Below are 20,424 nucleotides of genomic sequence, written 5' to 3'. Positions count from 1 at the left end.
CTGGACCATTTTCCATTCCTACCAATAATATATGAGAGTTCCAGTTTCTTTATATTCTTGCCAACATTTGTTATTTTCCATGTTCTTTTAAAAAAGTATTACCATTCTAATGGGTGTAAAGTCGTATCTCATTGTGGTTTTATTTGCATTTTTCTAATGACTGATAATATTGAGTGTCTTTTCATGTGCTTATTAGCTGTTTGTATGTCTGCTCTGTAGAAACGTCTATTCAGATCCTTGCCCATTTTTAACTTGAATTGTTTGTCTCTTTACTGAGTTGTAGGTGTTTTTGTAATCTAGTCTGGCTGCAAAACCCTTACTAGATACACGATTTGCAAATATTTTCACCCATTCTTTGGGGTGTCTTCTCACTTTCTGAGTAGTGTCATTTGTTGTACAGAAATTCTCAATTTTGATGAAGTTCAATTTAATCTGTGTTTGCCTTGGTTGCTTGTACTTTCAGTGTCCCATCTATGACACTGTTGCCTAATCCAAAGGTAAAAAGATTTACACCTATGTTATCTTCACTGAGTTTTATAGTTTTAACCTTTTACATTTAAGTTTTTTATCCATTTTGAGTTAATTTTCACATCAGGTGTGAAACAGAGGTTCAGATTCATTCTTTTGCATCTGTTTGTCCCACCACCATTAATTGAAGACTGTTCTTTCCCCTTTGGATTGTCTTGGCACGCTTGTCAAAAATCAGTTGACTGTAGATGTGTGGGTTTATTTCTGGACTCTCAATTCTGTCCTATTGATGTGTTTGGCTAATCTTATGTTAGCACCAGTTTTGATTATTATAGCTTTGCTGTAAGATTTAAAATGCAGAAGTGTGAGTCCTCAACTTTGTTCTTATTTTTCAAGATTGTAATTTGGTTCCCTTAAATTTCTATACAGATCTTAGGACCATCTTGTTAATTTCCACCAAAAAAGGCAGTTGAAATTTTGAGAGATTGCACTGAACCATAGCAATATTAAGCCTTGCAGTCCATGAGCATCAGATGTCTTTCCATTTATTTACTTTTTTCCCCGTTTCTTTTACTAGTGTTTTATAGTTTTCAGTGTATAACTCTTACACTTCTTCTGTTAAATTTATTCCTATGTGTTTTTTTGATACTCTTATAAATGGCATATTAATTTCATTTTCAGATTGTTTTCTGCTGGTGTATAGAAATGTAACCATATTTATATGTTGCTTTTATGTCTTAGAACCTTGCTGAACTTGTTAATGAGCTCTGTTTTGTGTTTATGTTTTCCTTGGGGTATTCCATAGAAGAACTTATTCATCTGCAATTAGAAATAGGTTTACTTGCTTAATTGCCTTGTCTAGAACATCTAGTACAATGCTGAATGAAAGAGATAAGAGTGGACTCTTTGTCTTATTCCTGGTCTTAAGGAGAAAGTTTTTAGTCTTTTAACATTAAATATAATGTTAGCTGTGGATTTTTCATAGATGCCCTTTATCAGGTTAGGGACATTCTGTTCTATTACTAGTTTGCTGTGTATTTTACTATGAAAGAATTTTGGATTTTGTCAAGTGCTTTTTATGCATCTTTTGTGGTGATCATGCAGTAATTGTCCTTTATTTTATTAATGTTATATTACATTGATTGGCTTTCATATGTTAAATTATCTTTGTATTTCTGGGATAAATCCCATTTGGTGGTGTGTAATCCTTTTTTTATATGCTGCCAGATACTGTTTGCTGGTATTTTGTTGAGGTTTTTGTGTCTATATTCATAAAGGATATTAGTCTATAGTTTTCTTTTCTTTAAATGTCTCTCTCTGGTTTTGTATCAAGGCAATACTGGCCTTACAGAATGAGTTGGGAAGTGTGCCCTTTTCTCCTATTTTTTGGAAGAATTTATGAAGGACTGATAATAATTCTTTAAACGTTTGGTGGAACTCATCAGAGAAGCCATCTGGCCCTGGGTTTTTCTTTGTGGGGGTTCATTTTTTTAATGCAGGGTGCAGAAGAGTATTTATAGTATAGTTGAGGGGAGGGTAAGGGAGGGAGAGAAGAGTCTTTTTAAGGCTTTATCTGTGTGTTTATATTAATGCAGAAAAGTTTTAAAAAGATACGTAAGAAAAGATCATACACAAGCAACGGTTATCATTGAGTAATGAGGTGGAACTTGTCTTCTGTTCCTTTTTTTATGATTGTGAACATGTGCTACTTTAAATTAACCAACAAAGCGAAAACAAAAGCCTACTTAAAGGGGCCAGCATTTGACCACGCGCTTCTTCACCTGCTCGGTTAGATGCCAGGGCTGTGTGCTGGCCACTGGCCTGTGTCCGCAGGACCTCAGTCTAGCAGACCCTGAATCTCCAGCTCCGCAGTTTGCTGCTTGCCCTCTCGTTAAACCTCCGGCAACACTGAATTACTTACCAATTCCCAGGAAGCACCCCCAGTTCTGTGCTACTGTGCCTTTGTAATCCTGCGCTGTTCCCTTTCCTTGCTAAGCCTTCCCCCTTTATCTGCCCAATTAATCTCTGCTAATTGGCACTTATCCTTTAAAACCCCTTCCAAATGTTTAGTAACCTGCCTTTGTGAACACCTCCCCGCTCACTCCCCTCCTTGAATTGCCCATCCAATGGGAAAGTAAAAATCTCTCTCTTCTGCTGCCTCTCATACATTACGTATATTTTTGTTATTGAATTTTATGTTTATTATTACTAGTTCACATATATGTCTTCCCTAAAAGTGCAATTTTATTCAGTCTCCAAGAAGCTTAGCACAATGCTTGGCACAAAACAGGTGCTCCAAAATATTTGAATTGAATTCATGCAATAGGAAGAGGCATCTGAGTAGGATGGGCAATGAGAGCCAAGGCCAAAGTTTGAATTACTATAACCTGTTCTGGTTTTGCACGAAAGGAGGATTCATGCTAGGAATGTAGTTGAATGAATTTGGCAAGGCTGATAATGGAGGTTCTTAAAAGCTAAAAAGAGTAGACTCTGTAGGTAAATATCGACAAGGTGAATAACTCCTCTCACCTCCTTGAGTCTTTGCTCAAAACTCTCTCCTCAGTAGGCTTACCCTGATCACCTGAGAGGGATGGACGGAGAGGTTGGGGTTGGTAGATGCAACTACTACATTTAGAATGGACGAACAACAAGGTCCTGATGTATAGCACAGGGAACAACATTGAATCTCCTGGGATAAACCGTATTGGAAAAGAATGTGTATATGTATATAAGTGAGTCACCTTGCTGTTACAGCAGAGATTGGCATAACATTTCAATTAAAAAACAAAACATTCACCCATCCTCTGACCCCTGCACTCTCGAGTTGCCTTTCCCTAATCTTCCTCCTTTTCCCACAGCACCTATCACATTTGATATAATTTACTTACTCATTAGGTTTTTTATTTATTGTCTGTCTCCCGTCTTAGAACATAAGCTCCTCTCACTAGGGTGGCCTTGTTCACCGATCCTTCCCAAGCACCTGGAACATTGCCTGGCACATAGTTGGCACTCAGTAATTCTTTGTTGAGTGAATGAATCCTAAATTAATAAACTTCAGAATCTTGTCCAGAGCAGGCACAGATAGCTTAGGTATAGTTGGCACGGCTTGTTTCTGAAAGAAAAGTCTAATATTTAAAACTGCCAAGATAGTGTCATCTGTTTGTAATGTAATCTGGAGCAGTGCAGGGGAGGGAGGTAAGGGAAAGCGGCTTCTCTTGCCTTAGTATATTGCCTTAAGGTTTCTTGCCTTAGACACCAAATTGGGAAGTAAAACATGCGTCCATTTGAGTTAATTTCTTGCCTAGAAAAATGTTATTTCATGTGGTGATTAATTCCTGTGCTTTAATAATTTTTCTCTTTCTTTCTCCACAGACCTTTGTAGTATTAAACAGAGGGAAAACTCTCTTCAGATTTAGTGCCACGCCTGCCTTGTACATTTTAAGTCCTTTTAACCTGATAAGAAGAATAGCTATTAAAATTTTGATACATTCATATCCTTTTCTGCAAATGTGGAGTGAGTGCAGCCGTTGTGTGGTCGCTGGTATGTGTTTCTGAATGTCCGCCACCTAATTGTATATTAACTATTTTATCAGTGGTGTAGCTGACTATTCCTCCAGTCAGAACTTCTGCTAAAGCCTTAGCTGAGCTTCAGCAGATTCTTTTTTCTTAGGATGATATCACGGGAATCTGGAATTTTGTGGGTATCATTAAGAGGGACAAGTTAAGATGGTAGCTTTACTGATGTCTTAATTTTTAAAGCACTCAGACTTTAGTAATTTCATAACAAGTTATATTATTCAGCTTTTTATATATTAAAGCCCAGTTAGAATTTTTGAAAAGCTACTGTAAATAATTGAGCAAGTATTTTAGAGATCTGCTTTGATTTCTTAAACCACAAGTTTAGGAAGTAAGATAATCTCTAAGATTAAATGGCCTCTTTGGTGCACAGGTTTAGATCTAGATTGCAGGATTGATATGAATTTTTTATTTATATTTTTGCTCCCCTTAAGAGAAAATGCCAATTTACTCATGTGGCTTGACTTTGTATCTCATTAATATAGGAGAGCATATGACAGATGAAAAATTACATGATGGGTTTAGCAACTTCACTTAGTAACTTTAAACCTTCATGGTTGGTATTTAATTTGACCGTACTTAGTCCCATGCTTCAGAGTTTCGTATCCTCCAAGTAGGATGAAGAAACCAGCAGTTGCTGCTTCATAAACAGGTTTGTTAAGCTTTTGCACCTTTTATTTTTGTTAAGAATTTAGCAGCCTGATCTGGAATTTGTGAGTTTTACAAGCGACATAGTTCTGAAATCTAAAGGTTTATAAGAAAATAAATAATTCGCAATGGACTCCTTCCTTTTCTTGTTGGATCAGAGGATGATGTTTTTTTCTATTCTAACTAGAACATGTTATTATTCCCCGAAGAAAAATCCAGCTGTGGGAAGAAAAAATCCAGCTGTAAGATATGTTCTTCCTTTTTAAAACTCCACTAATAGAATGAAGGTAGTGAATGCCACTAGCAAGAGAGAGTGAATTAGTAACAAATGAGATATGACTTCTGTGCAGTTTAAGTAACTTGTATTGATCTAAAGCAGTTTAATTCTTCTCAGTAAATAAGAACATGGAGAAGGAAATGGCAACCCACTCCAGTATTCTTGCCTGGAAAATTCCATGGACAGAGGAGCCTGGTGGGCTACAGTCCATGGGGTCATAAGAATTGGTTTCCCAAACTTGACAGATTCTGCAGACATTAACCGTTGCCTTGCCCTGCAAGGACACAGCCCTTTGAAGGGCTATGGAAAAAAAGTAAGCTGTTAAATACATGAACATTTCCAAATAATTGGTAATACAAGATAATTAACAATAAATGACTCTTCAATAACATAGATAAGATTTAATTTGTTTTTCTCATCCGATGACTTTGGCATCTGGCAGACTGCAAGATTTCTGGTTATTGGGCAAAAAGGTATTTAGAGGCATAAATGGTAAGAAGGAGAAATATTTATCCGAAAGGAGAACAGTGACAGCCCTTTTGAAAAAGAGGGGCCACCCTCCTGCACCCACTCCCATTCTCTGGGCGGGTGTGGGTACATGTGCTGGCGCTCATACGGTTTATAGTGGCGGCCAGTTTTCATTATCACCTTGCCGTCTCCTCCTCTGTGCTCTGTCTCCTCTCAGGTCACTGATTTTAATCCTCATGATACTTAATGTGAAATGTATTTGCTTCCTGAGGATGGAAGCGGGCCGGAGTTTGTGTATTCTCCCTTGACTCTTTTCTACAGTGTTTAGCATGATCATTATGTGCACTATTTTGACCAACTGTGTGTTCATGACTTTTAGTAACCCTCCCGACTGGTCGAAGAATGTGGAGTAAGTAGTCATGTATTTATTTTTCTGCTCGCTTGTTTTAAATATCTCTACTTACTGCATCTTGCACCGCACAGCTTATCCATCAAGGAAGAAAATCATTTGCCTACTTTTCATGTGACAGAGATGGATGAGGATACATGTGGAATTTAGGAAATATCCTTCGACATCAACTCTGGAAATTATTATTTCTAGGTTATTACCCATTTTTTTATTTCACTGAGTGGGTGAGGATACATCTGCAATTTAAGAAGTAAGTATCCTTAGAAATCAACTCTGGAAATTATTGTTTCCGGATTATTGCCCACATTTTATTTCACGGAGTGGGTGAGGATACATGTGGAATTGAAGAAATATCCTTAGAAATCAACTCTACGAAGGGAAAGGCTGCCGTGGAAGTGACGACTCACCACCTCTGCCCTTTCCTGTGGTAGCCTGTGGTAGCCAAAGCTTTGACTGGCCCATCACCATCTTCTGCTCTCAATTCCTGAGGATACTGCCTTTTTCTCCAGCTTTAGCTTTCCTTTTCTTGTTGACTTGTTTCAAGTGAAAATTAACTCTGGGGCCTCCTTTCCCGGTTCAGAATGATCACGTGGTAGGTGGCCGTACAGAGCTGTTCCTTTGTGATGCCCTTCAGGACCCAGTGCCACATTGCAGCTTTCTTGGTTTGTGCATTTCAGTAATTGTCATTAGATGCCTCCCTTTCTCTTCCTCGCTTCCTTTCTGCTGCATCAGTTGTGTCCTTCCTGTTTTGTCTCTGTTAGTGAGGCTGCATGTCAGCAACTGCTCTCTTAGAAGGCTCATTTTAAAGTTCCTTTCTGTTAAGAAATTGCCTCAAGCTATCCATTTCTTCGACAGGTACACGTTCACAGGGATTTATACATTTGAATCACTAGTGAAAATCATTGCAAGAGGTTTCTGCATAGATGGCTTTACCTTTTTACGGGATCCATGGAACTGGTTAGATTTCAGTGTCATCATGATGGCGTAAGTTCTCTGCTTACTTTATTGGTGTTCTGGGTGTGTGTGGTTGTACTCTTGGGTGTGTGTATGACAGTGTAAGCGTGAGTTTATGGGCTTAGTTGTGTGAGGAATTAAAGGATAACCATGTAAAGTGGTATGCCATGTGTCTGATTCTTCCTTATGAAGGCCTCTTATGAAGGCAGTGTGTGTATGACAGTGTAAGCGTGTAAGTGACAGTGTGTGCATATGGGAGAGGATGAGCAGATGGGAGCAAAAGTAAGAAGTGATTTTCTGTTGCAACTCCCTTATATTTTGTTTCCCCCTATAACACTGACCAGGGCGTACACAGTTATTACTAGGAGGCCTTGGTGAAGACTTCATATTTTTTAGGTGTAAACCTTAGGCTGGAACTCAGTTTCCTGGGTATATTATGTTACATGTAATTTCTTGAGGCTGTCCAGATGTTGCAGAATTCAGAGCATATTTTAGAGTCAAAACATAAGCCAAGTATCCAATCTGCTCACTTCCTAAAGAACTGCTGACCAGAGCTTCAAACTATTATTACTTGGGAGCAGTGTAACCCCACATTGGCATGCTAGCTGCTCTATGTAATTAGTGTTGTTTTAACAATGAAAATGTTTCTCTTCAGGAAACTTAGATGGTGACAGAAGAAGTGTAGCAGACTTTATTTGTATTTTCATGTTGGGGAAAGTGTTTCGTGGGTTGGTAGGGGGTGAAGGTGTAGTGTAGATTGTGTGTGTGTTTGTATGTGTGCACGCAGATACGTAAGAGATTGAGTGCATTTGTATATGTTTGGGTCTGAGCATCTGATACAAAGATGTATTTCAACTATAAAGTCTGAATGGATGATATACCCTGAACATTTGAAACTGGAACTTTGACTTTCTGTTATATTAAGAAAATTTCTAGCTTTCCAGCATTATGAATACACACTGGTGTTTATTTAAAATGTAAGTGTCCTTGCTAGGCACAGAGCTGGTGATTAAATGAACACTTAACAGAATATTGGCTCTGATCCCATGATCTGGTTTTTCCTGTATGCCACAAGCTAAAACTTCATATGTAGGCATGACTGCAATGATATGCAGACAACTCTTGGATAAGTCATATATGCAGAGATTTAGGCATTTTTTCCATTGTCAACTAGGAAGTTATTTTAATGTAGATTTATTTATATGGGGCTCCTGCTGCAGAAATCTGTCTCCTTTCCCTAAGAAATTGTTCACAAAACTTGGAGACATAAGCCTTTGAATACCTCCTGGCCTTCCTTTTAACTGGAAAAAGAGAATGGACTAAGAGTAGTCATTCTGATTGGGATCTGCACATCGTGATGCTGCGTGAGAAAGCCCCAGGAGCCTTCTGATGGTATCACTTCTTTCAAATACACTTTGGATTTCTCCTTGCCCAACTGAAAAAAAATAAAATGTGTTCCTTAAATGCTTGTATTTGAAACTTTTCTTTTTCAAGGAAAAAAATGAAATCATATCTTACTTATAAGACCCTTTCTTACCCCTATTCTCAAACCCTCGCCCAGTGGTACCATTACAAGTTAACTTTGGTTTGATTCTGCAGGTATATAACAGAGTTTGTAAACCTAGGCAATGTTTCAGCTCTACGCACTTTCAGGGTTCTGAGGGCTTTGAAAACTATTTCGGTAATCCCAGGTAAGATGGCCCGGGGTTGGTGTTAGGTGTTGGGTTAGGGCCCTGACGTGACGTATTGTACTTTTTGTTTTGTTGTGGTTTCGTTTTTTTCCTTTGGTGTTTGTGCTTGTGTCCGTGTTTGTCATTTGTGTCTGTGCGTGACCTCCCTTACTACAGATATGTGACAGAGTTTGTGGACCTGGGCAATGTCTCAGCGCTGAGAACATTCAGGGTTCTCCGAGCTTTGAAAACTATCTCTGTAATTCCAGGTGAGAAAATTTAAACACCAGACTGACTTGGCCTCATCTCCTCCTCTCTCCTCCATTGGCTCTGTCCACCACATCCTGAAGCAGCATCAGCACAGCTGAGATGGCCTTGCATTTCGCATGCTTTTCCCAGGAGATGTTCTCTGGAATGGCTCTTTGGTCCTTAAGCCAAAGTTGCTCTGACAGTGCTTGCCAGGCATGCAACCCCCATTCCATCCATGCTCTGAAAAAGCACGTGCTTAAGAGTCACTTGGATCTTAAGATACCTGAAAAAATTGTCACGGAGCTAGCTGTCTGTTTGAATATGAATCATTTGGTTCCTGGCCTCGTGGAATTACAGTAATTTTAACATTCACCATCATTCCATTGCTTGTGATTTCTAGGCTTCCTGTCGCATGGTTTGCTGATGGGATGTTATTTGAAGAATTGCACTTGTACTGTTACTGTGTTAATGGAATTATTTAATCACAGAGGAGCCCTTACCCCATTGACTAGTCCGGTGTTCCAGACAAATTTAAGAGCCTTGGTGTTAGTGACCTGAACTTTAATAATCACTGTATATCACATACTGTTACTGTCTAATTCACTAGAATAAGAACCAGTAGATATCTATTACATATATATTCAGAGACCATTCTCAGACATAAATCCCAGTGAAAGCTTATTTGGGTGCCATTAAAAAAAAAGTCAAAGGTAAGATAAGATACATCTAAGCACATGGTCAAACAAAAATGTACAGAAACTTTACAAGGAAAAAAAAAGTAATCGGGCTAGTTGAGAGGTAGTTGATTGACAGTCTTTACATTTTTTGCCTCTTTCTTGATTCTGATTGAGAATGGTTCTTAACCTTTTGAAGGTTTTGTATCCTTTTGAGAACCAGGTGAAATTTCACAGGCACCGCCATCCCAGCAAAGCCCATTGATGGGCCCCCCCAAGGTTGAGATCTATTAATTTAATTCAAATCCTTGCTGCCCAGTAATAACTGTTTTTCAGAAGACCAGTCTTGAAATCTGGAAGGAAAGATATGTTAGTTAGGAGACTAGCTAACATGGCAGAAACATGGCAGAAGTCTAGACTGTGTTGTCACTGGCTGGACTTCGGTAGTATTCGGGAGTTTTTAGGGAAGGAAGACTCCCAAGAGGCCAGGCTTTCCACTGCAGTTTCATGGAAACAAACATGAAGAACAGAGGCATCCTATTCGAGGCATCGCGTGGCTCTTCTGTGGCTGCACCAAAAATACTCCTGTTTTCTCCTTTTCAACATTGTCTAGATAGCAAATGCAGAGAGAGGGAAGTACAGAGGTAGAATTCTGCCGACTGAAAACCTCAGGGAGGTAAATCTCAGTTTCTCCATTTACAAACTTGGGCCATCAGGTGGGCCCATAAATTACGGCCCTGTTGAGAATGAATTACTTTAGTTTTAGCAATGGTAGCTTACTTCTTATCAACCAGAGGCTAGATGTCAGTGGAGTATATTCTTTTTTTTTTAAGATTTTTTTTCATATGAACCATCTTCAAGGTCTTTATTGTGTTTGTTACAATGTTGCCTCTGTTTTATGGGTTGATTTTTTTGGCAGCCAGGCATGTATGATCTTAGCTCCCTGACCAGGGGTCGAACTCACACCCCACACACGGGAAGGCAAAGTCCCAGCCACTGGATCATCAGGGAAGTCCCCTAGAGTATATTCTTATTGGCAAAAAACTATAACCGAGACTTATCAAAGTTTAGTTCTTAACCATTTTATTAATAAATCCATTTAACAGAAAATCCAGCTCCGTCTCTAGGCACCTTTATGAAGCTTGTTGATGGCAGCCTAACCTTTAAGCAGTCCTTGTCTTTTTTTTTTCCTGTTTGTAAGACATCTATGCCACCAAGTCTTCACTGTCATTTCCTTTGGTCTCTTTCCTCCTCTGGCCTCTTTTAAATATGATGCCGAGTTTTCTGCTCACTTCCCCCAGTGTACTCCGCAAGGCATCTGTCCCTTTATGTTCTTGTGATCTCAAAACTTCTCTTCCAGAACTAAATTGGAAAGCTGTGCTCTCCTCACTAACTAGGGCAGCAGATGCTATCTCTGCTCAAGCTCTTAGCCTCTGTCTCTGCTGTATGATTAACTTCTGACCACAGCATTTCTGCAAGATAACTCTGACTGATGTCACGTTATTATCCTTAATGTTCTAGTTTTATAGGTATATATTAATGTCTAGTTTTACACTCTGTATTATAAATATATATCTATAAACACAGTGCCTGGCCTGTAATAGCCCTCTCTAAATGATTTTAGCAATAGCAATTAAAAAAGAAGAAACCTACACCCAAAGAAAGAGTTTGTGTGAAGATTTAGATACCAACTTCACAGTTTAAAATAAATTATTGGATTCCTATTTCTAGAAGCACCTCCTAGTTGAGCTGGCTTTGGGAGGTTTTTGACAATAACTTTAAGGGATAATAAAGTCAATGATATTGTCAGTTCTTAAAGTGTGACTTTTTATCCCAAGTTCTTTTACTCTTGATTCTACTTGTGGAGAGCGTTGCCCCGTGCCTACCTGCCTGTTACCAGGTCTCCTTCCGCGGTGGGAATACCAGTCTGAGTCAGTGGACCTGAGCCATCTCTTGATTGGAAATCTGAGTCATTTTGACTCTGCTGTCACAGAGCGGGGCCATAGCTCCCTCTGAATAAAAGCCACTGCTTTGCGTACCAAGTTTTCTCATAGGCCACTTCAGTGGAATTGCTACTTTCTTTGCCTTCTCCTGCTCCCACTTTGACTGTATGTAGGCTTTTGCCGAAGCTGCCAAAAACAGAAGGGAGATCTACCGCAGAACTGACAGGGGCCTGTAAGATCTCGCGGAGTTCTCAACTCCCTTTCTGAGCGTTTTCCCCTCCTAGAGCACTTACCCTGCTCACCTGGGCTGATGTTGGTAGATGGTCTGGGTGTGTCACGGCAGCCAGGACTTCCTGAAGATTGGAGAGTCCAGCCTTTTATACAGGATGCTTCAGTGTAGACCCTTCTTGTGGCTTAGAAAAGAGTAAACTCGCATTCTGACCCTCTTTATTTGCTAACTCAAGACTTGGATACCTATCATTCATGATTTCCCTTTGCTTCAGAGGACTCGACTTGAAGAACGGTGCCACGCAAACTGTGCTAAAGGGATCAGTTACAGGAAAAGACACTTTAAATTTTTCTTTTGGTCTGGAACTTGCCAGATTCAACTTGACATTGAAGTATTCTGTATAGAAAGCTGTATGTCTTAAACCTTTGTTTTTACTTTGTATGTATCTGGGTACAAAAAGGAACTTCTGAGTGACTGTCAGAAGTTTCATCCTCTGCGTGCTTTGGCCACATGCCACAGGACTGACGTGCTCCCAAGATAGGGTGGACATCTTAAAGCAGGTGTCTCAGAGTTTCCTTAGAGAATAGCACTTACTGGCGTAAATAAAACTGGTTGGGAGGGCCTCGCTGTTGGTCCATTTTCATTTCCATCATCATTGAAATGGCTTCTGAAAGCACTCCTTCTGTTCGCCATTTTGCTCTCTTTAGAGCTATAATTTCTAGATTATTTTTCTCTTGGGTTTGATATTTCTCTGCTTTCATTTCTTTTACCTTCTCTGTCTCTTTACCTGTGGTATCAGATACAAAGCAGGAGAAATGAGAGGTCCTTCTCCCTCCCACCCCAGTATTCGCAAAGAAAGCATTTTTAAAAAATGTCCCCATTATGAATGTAGCAATTTCTACTGCATAGTGAAGGGGGATAGAATGCATTTTAAGACTGCATTGGGACTCGTTGTTTCTTTTAAAATACTCTGGTTATCAACCCAGTAGCTTTTGTATTTCTCCTTTTTCCGCATTGTTTCTCCGGGTAGACAGCTGAAGTGTACTGCCATCATCATCCTGAGCGGAACACCGAGGGCTCATGGCATCTCCCTGCCCCACCACTGGGAGCTGGTTTCATTGTGGTCAGACTGTGTGATATGAATCTATCTGGTCTTGAGTAAAGAAATCTAGGGCCCCCAAGTCTCTCGCACGTTACTCTTGATCTAAAGAACCTCTAATAGCTATCATTGGGAGGACAGAATCTGCAGCAGAGAAGGTGACTGGGTGCAACTGTACCCCAGGACTTGTCTGGATGAGCCAGACTGTGGGACTGAGGAGCCATTCCTTCACTATTGTGAGGGCTGCGTGCTAACGGCTGTTGAGGCCTGTTCCGATGTTCATTTTGTAGGAGGAATAGCTCATGTGGCTTCAAACCCGTAAGATTTCTCAACCTGAGTCACAAACCAGGAGAGATAAATTGACTATTTATAATCTGGCATCAGCCTGGTGGAAAATCTTGATCCCAGTATGCACAGCTGATTTCTCTGGATTCAGCACGTAAGCAGGCTTTGTTCATTTATTCAAGGGATCGCTGGGCATCAGGAAATGAGACAGGAGTTTCAGAGGTGCCTTTGGACATAGGGTGGAATAAAATTCTGTGGTAGCAGCTTCCCTTGCTTCTCAGAGTTCTTTAAGTGTCCCACTTCCTGTCTGGTAGCTGACCTTTCTGTACATTAGGTCCAGCTGCCTTTCCTTGTTCTATAGTAAATATATTAACTGTTTCTGCTCAGACACATCCCAGTGCTAGTTAATGTTAGCCTTTTCCAAGAGTTCTCACTGTCCAGCTTGCCCCCTGTGGCTTCTGTTGCACATTCTGTTGTGTAGGAGTCACATGAAGGAGCATTCTGCCCTGTTTTGGATAGTCGGTTTTCTTGCTTGCTCTGGTATGTGGTATTGTGAACCAGCAGAGGAAGTAGACAGCTTATCCTTAAAGCCAGAGCAGTGGTATTCTCCAGTCCTGCATGCATCGGGTCAAGAATTCTGCCAGCAACTTCTTACCTTTTGTGGCCTGTGTTGCTGGTTGCAGGGGGAGCACTTTTGCTTGGCTGCATTAACTAGTATGTGGCAGCCACTGCTAGCCAGACTATGAAGGTTAAGCCTAAGAAAAGCTTTGAGGGCGTCATCTCCTTAAATTGGCCTTGATGTCTGCAGATATGGTCATTTGCAGTTATCAACTCTTATGGAAGGAAGACGAGTCTTGGCTGATGCCTGAGTGAATGCAGTGACTGTTTACATTGCATGTTGCTGAGTCATTGTGTGCTTACCTTCACTACAGACATCAGGCTGATCACCTTTCTTCTTCCTCTGCCTCCCTCTGATTTTCTCCTAACAATCTGGATGAGAATCTTAGAGAATAAACTTTTTGGATGGCCATTCTGTTATTTAGTGATCAGTTTTGTTTAAGTAAGATTTGTTCCTTTGTGGCCCTATGAATACCATTTCCAACTTAAGTTTTTATTTTAAACTTCTTGAAAGCTGAAAGAACTTCGCCAAGTTGTTGATCAGACCTCAAAGCAGAACACTTGAAAAATATTTTTTAGCCTTCTGGACTCATGTTTACAGATTTCGTCAGCAGTGGCCTCTGGTTTATGGAGAACAGATGTTGAACCAGCTGATTGTGAGTGTTCAGGTCCATCCTCAGAAAAACAAGGAGTTCCATGTAGGGTTGGTGTCTTAGTTGAACATCTCTGGTTGAAAGTAGAAAGATACAAGCATCCTTCAGGGACATCCTTCATGGAATGTTTGGGGGCTTCTGGAAGCCAGTGAAACCAGAACACAGAGCCAGCAAGCCCCAGACACCAAGGACTACCTTGTCTTCATATTTCTCTTCTCCTTGCATCTGTTTCCTTTTTCTGTGTCTAGGCATACTGCCTTTACTTCTCAGACATATCCTAATATAACGATAGAATATGGCTACCACCTAGCTCTCATATTTATTTATTATCATTCCCACCACTTGAAAGGCTACTGGACTCTCTCTTGCCCCATTCCAAATTCCTGGAATTGAGGATCTAGATTTAGGTCAGATGTCCACCCTGACATCTAACTACTAAGAGAAGGTCACTTCCTGCAAACAAAGCTGCTGGGAGCCTGGCCTTATGGAATAGAAGATGATTTGAGCTCACTGCCTGGAATTTCCTATTGTATGGGGCTTGGAACTGTCCAGAAATTTCCCAGCCAAGGAAAATCAGATTAGACTTATGCTCAAATTATATGTTTTTAAAAGTGAATTAATGTCACAGATGCATTGGTTTGACTGTTTTAAAGTTTTATCCTCTTTTTACTGATACAGATGACAGCTAACAACTCAGTTCATGAAAATAGAAGTAAAAAGTGGCTTGAAACTGTCATCAAATGTTTAGATAGGTGATTGAGCCATTCAAGAGAGATTGCTGTATGAGCTCTTCATAAAGAAGGCAAGAACAGAAACTTTACAGCCATTCTTCAGTGACCTATTAACTACTCATTTTTTTATTATTTTTTATTGATGTAGAGTTGAATTACAATGTTGTGTTAATTACTGATGTAAAGCAAAAGTGACTCAGGTATACATATATATATACATTCTTTTTATGTTCTTTTCCATTCCGATTTGTCAACTACTCTTTAAAAAAAAAATCACTCTTTTTGAAAACATAACTGTGTCATTTTAAGGACCTAAAATTGAGTTATTGACCCAATATACACCTGCTTCAACTCAACCAAATGTAGCGAAGGACTTCTCTGTTCCTTAGCAACTTACTGAAATAAGTTCCATAACACGGGGACAATTTTTCCTTCTCTATAGCTGCCTCTTATTTTATACCACCAAAACCTTCTTAACTAACTGCATGATAGTGATACACAGTTTCCCAGAACTTTAGGAATAAAAGATTGAAACTCCAACCACTTCAAATCGCAAACAAATATCTCTACCCTACTTTTAAAGGCTTTTAGCTCCTCCACTGCCCACTGCCAGGTGGTCTTATGTTTATCCATGTCCGGTGTATGAGAAAATGAGACTGGGAGGTGACCTTAAGTTTGTTCCGAAACACAGTGCATCTTAAATAGAGGCTGAGCCAGGACCAGAATTCCTGCTTTCTGATTCCTGCCTTGTGCTCTTTCTGCTCAGTCCTGTGAGCAGAAGGAATCAGGCTTGAAATGCGTTATGTGCTGGAGCCCAGGCAAGCTCTTCCTGATCCCTTTGGTGGCCACAGCCTCCAGGAAAGGCCCATTCTGTGAGAAAGCACAGGCCTTTGCACACTGTCAGCTCTCTACAGTCTAACTCTTGGCTCTTTTTACTTTAATTTCTCTTCCGTGTCTTTTAGGATATCTGTGTAAGAGAAAAGAAAATTTCATATTCATTTACTCTTCCAACAAAGAACTTAAAAATAGTTGTATGGCCAAGACCACCACAACATTGTAAAGCGATTATCCTCCAGTTAAATACACACACACGCGTAGTAAGTGCCTGCTTTGTGCCAGGTCTTGTGCTAAGCACAGCATCCATTACCAATCTCAGGCTTAACTTTGACAATTCTAGGTGGTTACTTGCAAAATACAGCAAAAGAAGAGTCATGTCCACACCTCCCATTAGATCACCATCATACAAGGTTAGCCACTCAGTGATATTATCCCAGTCATATCTCTTGGAGGAGGGCAACATATGAATAACAGTGACAGCTAACAAGATATAAGTACCTGGGGGCGTACTTGGGATTTAATATTCGTTACCTTATTCAAACCTCACAACAAGCCAACGAGATTGGTACTGTCAATACCTTTTTACAGATAGGTAAACTGAGGTTCAAACAAAAGTGGTTAACATTTGAGTTATTGACTCTGTGCCAGGTACTGTGCTAAGGGTTTATATTAGTCACGCTTAATTAAGCCTCACAACAGCCCTATGATACTTCACTATAAGTATCCCCATTTTAGGGATGAAAACACAGATCCCAAAAGGTTAGGTATATTGCTCAGGCCACATAAGTAAGTGGTATAATTTGATTAAGATTAGTAATTATCTACCCAGACTCATACTTTAGAGCCAGGATTAGGATTTCTGTAGAATTTCACTGGATATTCTTGCTTTCAGAAGTAACTTAGGGAAAGCCCCCTCTTGAGACCTGTGCGTCAAGGCTCTGTGTCTGCCTCTGTCCGTCCTGGTGTTTCGGCACCCGGGAGTCCTCAGTGCTCCCCTTGGCCACGTCTTACAGGTCGCTGGTGTGTGGACATGCCCAGGAGAGCCACGTGTAGACTCAGTCTCGATCCAAACGTCATGAACCCACAACTGTACTTTGCTTTGTCTCCTGTCACTGATCTCTCCCATGCAGTTAAGAAATCTGCCTGCAGATTTACATTTGAAACAGTGGCTTGCCTTTAAGCCGCCAATTCGAGTGGGTTATATGTTTGTTTTTTTTTAATCTAGGACAGAAAAAAGGTCAGTTATAGGGAACAGGACATATATGTGATGCAGAAAACGTGTAATTTTTAGTGAAAAGACAAACCACAAATACTGAATTGATGATAATTAACCTTTTCAATAGGAGAAGGCAATGGCACCCCACTCCAGGACTCTTGCCTGAAAATCCTATGGATGGAGGAGCCTGGTGGGCTGCAGGCCATGGGGTCACTAGAGTCATGCACGACTGAGCAACTTCACTTTCACTTTTCACTTTCATGCATTGGAGAAGGAAATGGCGACCCACTCCAGTGTTCTTGCCTGGAGAATCCCAGGGACGGGGGAGCCTGGTGGGCTGCCGTCTATGGGGTCACACAGAGTCGGACACGACTGAAGCGACTTAGCAGCAGCAGCAACCTTTTCAATACATTGGCATTTCCAGAGCTCTTGGGAAACTTTATTGTACCTTCTCACTTATTGTTGGCTTTGAAACCTCCCCGTAGTTCTCTTTCCAACCTGGACGCCGCCTCTATTCCTGATTTTCCATTTGTTGGTTCAGCTAATATTTTCTGAGTGCCTGCTGTGGGCTAAGCCATACAGGTACAGCTGTGAACAAGACAGACCTAATTAATTATGCCCATGATAAGTGCCACAGAGGAAACTAACAGGCGCTATTAAAATAGTAATAGTAGGGGAGGGAGAAGAGTTGAGACGTCCGAGAAGCCTTTCTGGGGGAGTTGCTGTTTGGCTGAGAGTGGAGGATGAGTAGGATACAGGCAGGAGGGACAAGAGAATGGAGGAAGCATTCCAGGCAAAGAGAGCAGCAATTGTGGAGACACCCGGGCAAGTAAGAGCTTGACTCATCTGAGTCAGAGACAAGAAAGTACTTCCAGGAAGAAGAGAGCCACATACTGGAGAAGGGACTTTCTTTTCCAGAAGTATTGGCTTAAAAATGGATGCCCCTGGGAAAAGTGATAATATTGCTGACCCATTGTTATTCCCGTGGTATAAAAGATGAAGTGGCCTTGTGTCAAGGGTGGTGCTGGGGGGAGGAGTGGGAGCCAGGGCTGAGGGGGAGGCTGGGGGAGGTGGGGAGGGCTGTGGGGCGACTCTCACTCTGGGGGTTCTCTCCCCTCAGGCCTGAAGACCATCGTGGGCGCCCTGATTCAGTCCGTGAAGAAGCTGTCAGACGTGATGATCCTGACAGTGTTTTGCCTGAGCGTCTTTGCCTTGATCGGACTGCAGCTCTTCATGGGGAACCTGCGCAACAAGTGTGTGGTGTGGCCCATCAACTTCAACGAGAGCTATCTCGAAAACGGCACCAAGGGCTTTGACTGGGAAGAGTACATCAACAATAAAAGTAGGTAGCCCTTTCTCTGCAAGAGTGGGGAGAACGTCCGTCTCCAGTGCGAATGACGGAGCCACCCCTGGGCTGTACAAAAGTGCCTGGGCCAGAGAGGCCAGGACTGCTGGGAGGAGCTTTGTGAACTTTCTCCCATTCCTTGAGGTCACATTATCTTCAGAAGCTTGCAGATATCAGCCCTCTCACCCCTTCTCTCTTTTCTCTCCCTTTGAAAGGATAAGTGAAACTTTATATTTTGCTCACATGTACCCCTAAACTTTTGCTTTGGAAAATCGAGCTTAGAAACTTGATGAAAAATCCTTTTTTTCCCCTGAGATATTTAAACATTTAGAGTATATTTGGGCTTCCCTGGTAGCTCAGATGGTAAAGAATCCACCTACAATGCAGGAGACCTGGGATTGATCCCAGGGTTGGAAAGATCCCCTGGAGAAGGGAAAGGCTACCCACTCCAATATTCTTGCCTGGAGAATTCCATGGACAGAGGAGCCTAATGGTGTACAGTCCATGGGGTCACAAAGAGTAGGACAAGACCGAGCAACGTTCACTTTCACTGTTCACTTAGGTTTCTTAATATTACTAAGACCTTAGCAATCAGTCTGGTCTAGGGGAGTAATCTCCAAAAAATAACTGTTTAATCCCATCACAGTTGAGGAGTTTTAACAAGTTCATTTCAGGAACCAGAGCATTTGGGTGTTACTCTTAGGAATATTTGGTGTAGTAGTGTACATGTGTGCAAAGTCGCTTCAGTCACGTCCGACTCTTTGTGACCCTATAGGCTGTAGCCCACTAGGCTCCTCTGTCCATGGGATTCTCCGGGCAAGAGTAATGGAGTGGATTGCCACACCCTCCCCCAGGGGATCTTCCTGATCTTTCTGACGGAACCCACGTCTCTTAAAGACGCATTGGCAGAGGGGTTCGTTACCACTAGCGCCACCTGTACTTGTATGAAACTAGGGAGGAAAGTCAGCAGTATCCCTCTTAGTCACTCTTGAGGAAATCAAGGCAGGTAAGTATCCACAAGAAAGTGTTCAAAGGGGATTTCAGGGACACAAACAGGAAAGGGAAACGTCTTCTACTTTAAAATAAGACATGGTTACTAGTGATCAGTTTATCTTTGGTAAAGAGAAGTTATAAGGATAGAAGGGTAGAGTTGTATAAAGGGGTAAAGGACTCAGAAACCTCTCTTTTAGACCCTTTGATTCGAGTACTAGAACATGGCAGATAGATCTGAAGTATTAATACAAGTAGAAATCGGGTGTCTGAAAAGAACCTTGCATTAAAGCCCACGTGGCAGCACTTTTCATTGTTAAATATATATTGGAAAATAGTTAATGGGAAGGAATTCTTATCAGGTTTCACTGCTGTCAGAAAAGATTTATATGAGCTAAAATCAATAACTATTTCTGCTGGGCTAGTTAGGAACAGTGTAACCTTATTCTCTCATTCACTTAAATCTGCCTTATTCATTTCCTGCCTCTTCAAACTTTTCTAGCAAATTTCTACATAGTTCCTGGTATGCTGGAACCTTTGCTCTGTGGGAACAGTTCTGATGCTGGGTAAGCAGCTCACTTAATTTTATTCTCCTCCCCCCAAAAATACTGTGTCACACAAAAATGAACAATATTTTCACTTTCTTTGTGCTTGTGTAGTGGGTCCAGTAAATTGGTTGACTCAGATTTTCTGTTTTATATCCATCCAAAGTTGACATTTCACTAGTAGGTGAAGGTGGCTATTAGTCTTAAACCACAATCAAAGATATAAAAGGCTAAGGATAGGATCTGTAACACCAGATATCTTGCCTGTCTCTTGTAGACTCCTCTCATTTTGTCTTAATACAAAAAGTTATCGAGTAAGGGTACTGTTTTCATGATAGGTTAGCACCCAAGGTTGACCGCAAATATGCCAGGCCTGACAGAATGTGGGAAGGAAAAGAGTTGCAATGTATTATCTCCTCCCCCCACCCCGCTTTTTTTTCATTGTGGCAAAATATACATAACATAAAATTTGGTCTCTTAACCATTTTTACATATACAGTTCAGTGATATTAACTAGAAGTCCATTTAATTTCTATACTG

At 40.9% G+C, this 20,424-nt stretch overlaps 1 protein-coding gene across 5 annotated transcripts in view; it reads left to right on the top strand.

Annotated features, from left to right (window-relative positions):
• SCN8A (sodium voltage-gated channel alpha subunit 8) overlaps positions 1 to 20,424 on the top strand; it is a 122,996-nt gene that overhangs the window by 25,593 nt on the left and 76,979 nt on the right. For 3 of the 5 annotated variants that reach the window (XM_069584349.1, XM_069584347.1, XM_069584348.1), the window contains exons 2-7: positions 3,841 to 3,959; positions 5,757 to 5,846; positions 6,702 to 6,830; positions 8,648 to 8,739; positions 18,125 to 18,346; positions 19,842 to 19,905. In XM_069584349.1, the coding sequence (XP_069440450.1) occupies positions 3,841 to 3,959; positions 5,757 to 5,846; positions 6,702 to 6,830; positions 8,648 to 8,739; positions 18,125 to 18,346; positions 19,842 to 19,905 (716 nt within the window). Of the gene's footprint in view, positions 1 to 3,840; positions 3,960 to 5,756; positions 5,847 to 6,701; positions 6,831 to 8,399; positions 8,492 to 8,647; positions 8,740 to 18,124; positions 18,347 to 19,841; positions 19,906 to 20,424 lie in introns of all 5 variants that reach the window. The other 2 variants (XM_069584346.1, XM_069584345.1) reach the window with 1 other exon arrangement.

The sequence above is a fragment of the Ovis canadensis genome, chromosome 3 (genome assembly GCF_042477335.2).
Source record: "Ovis canadensis isolate MfBH-ARS-UI-01 breed Bighorn chromosome 3, ARS-UI_OviCan_v2, whole genome shotgun sequence".
NCBI lineage: Eukaryota > Metazoa > Chordata > Mammalia > Artiodactyla > Bovidae > Ovis > Ovis canadensis.
The sequence above is the reverse complement of the archived record's forward strand: the minus strand, read 5'-3'. Positions and strand labels throughout refer to the sequence as shown.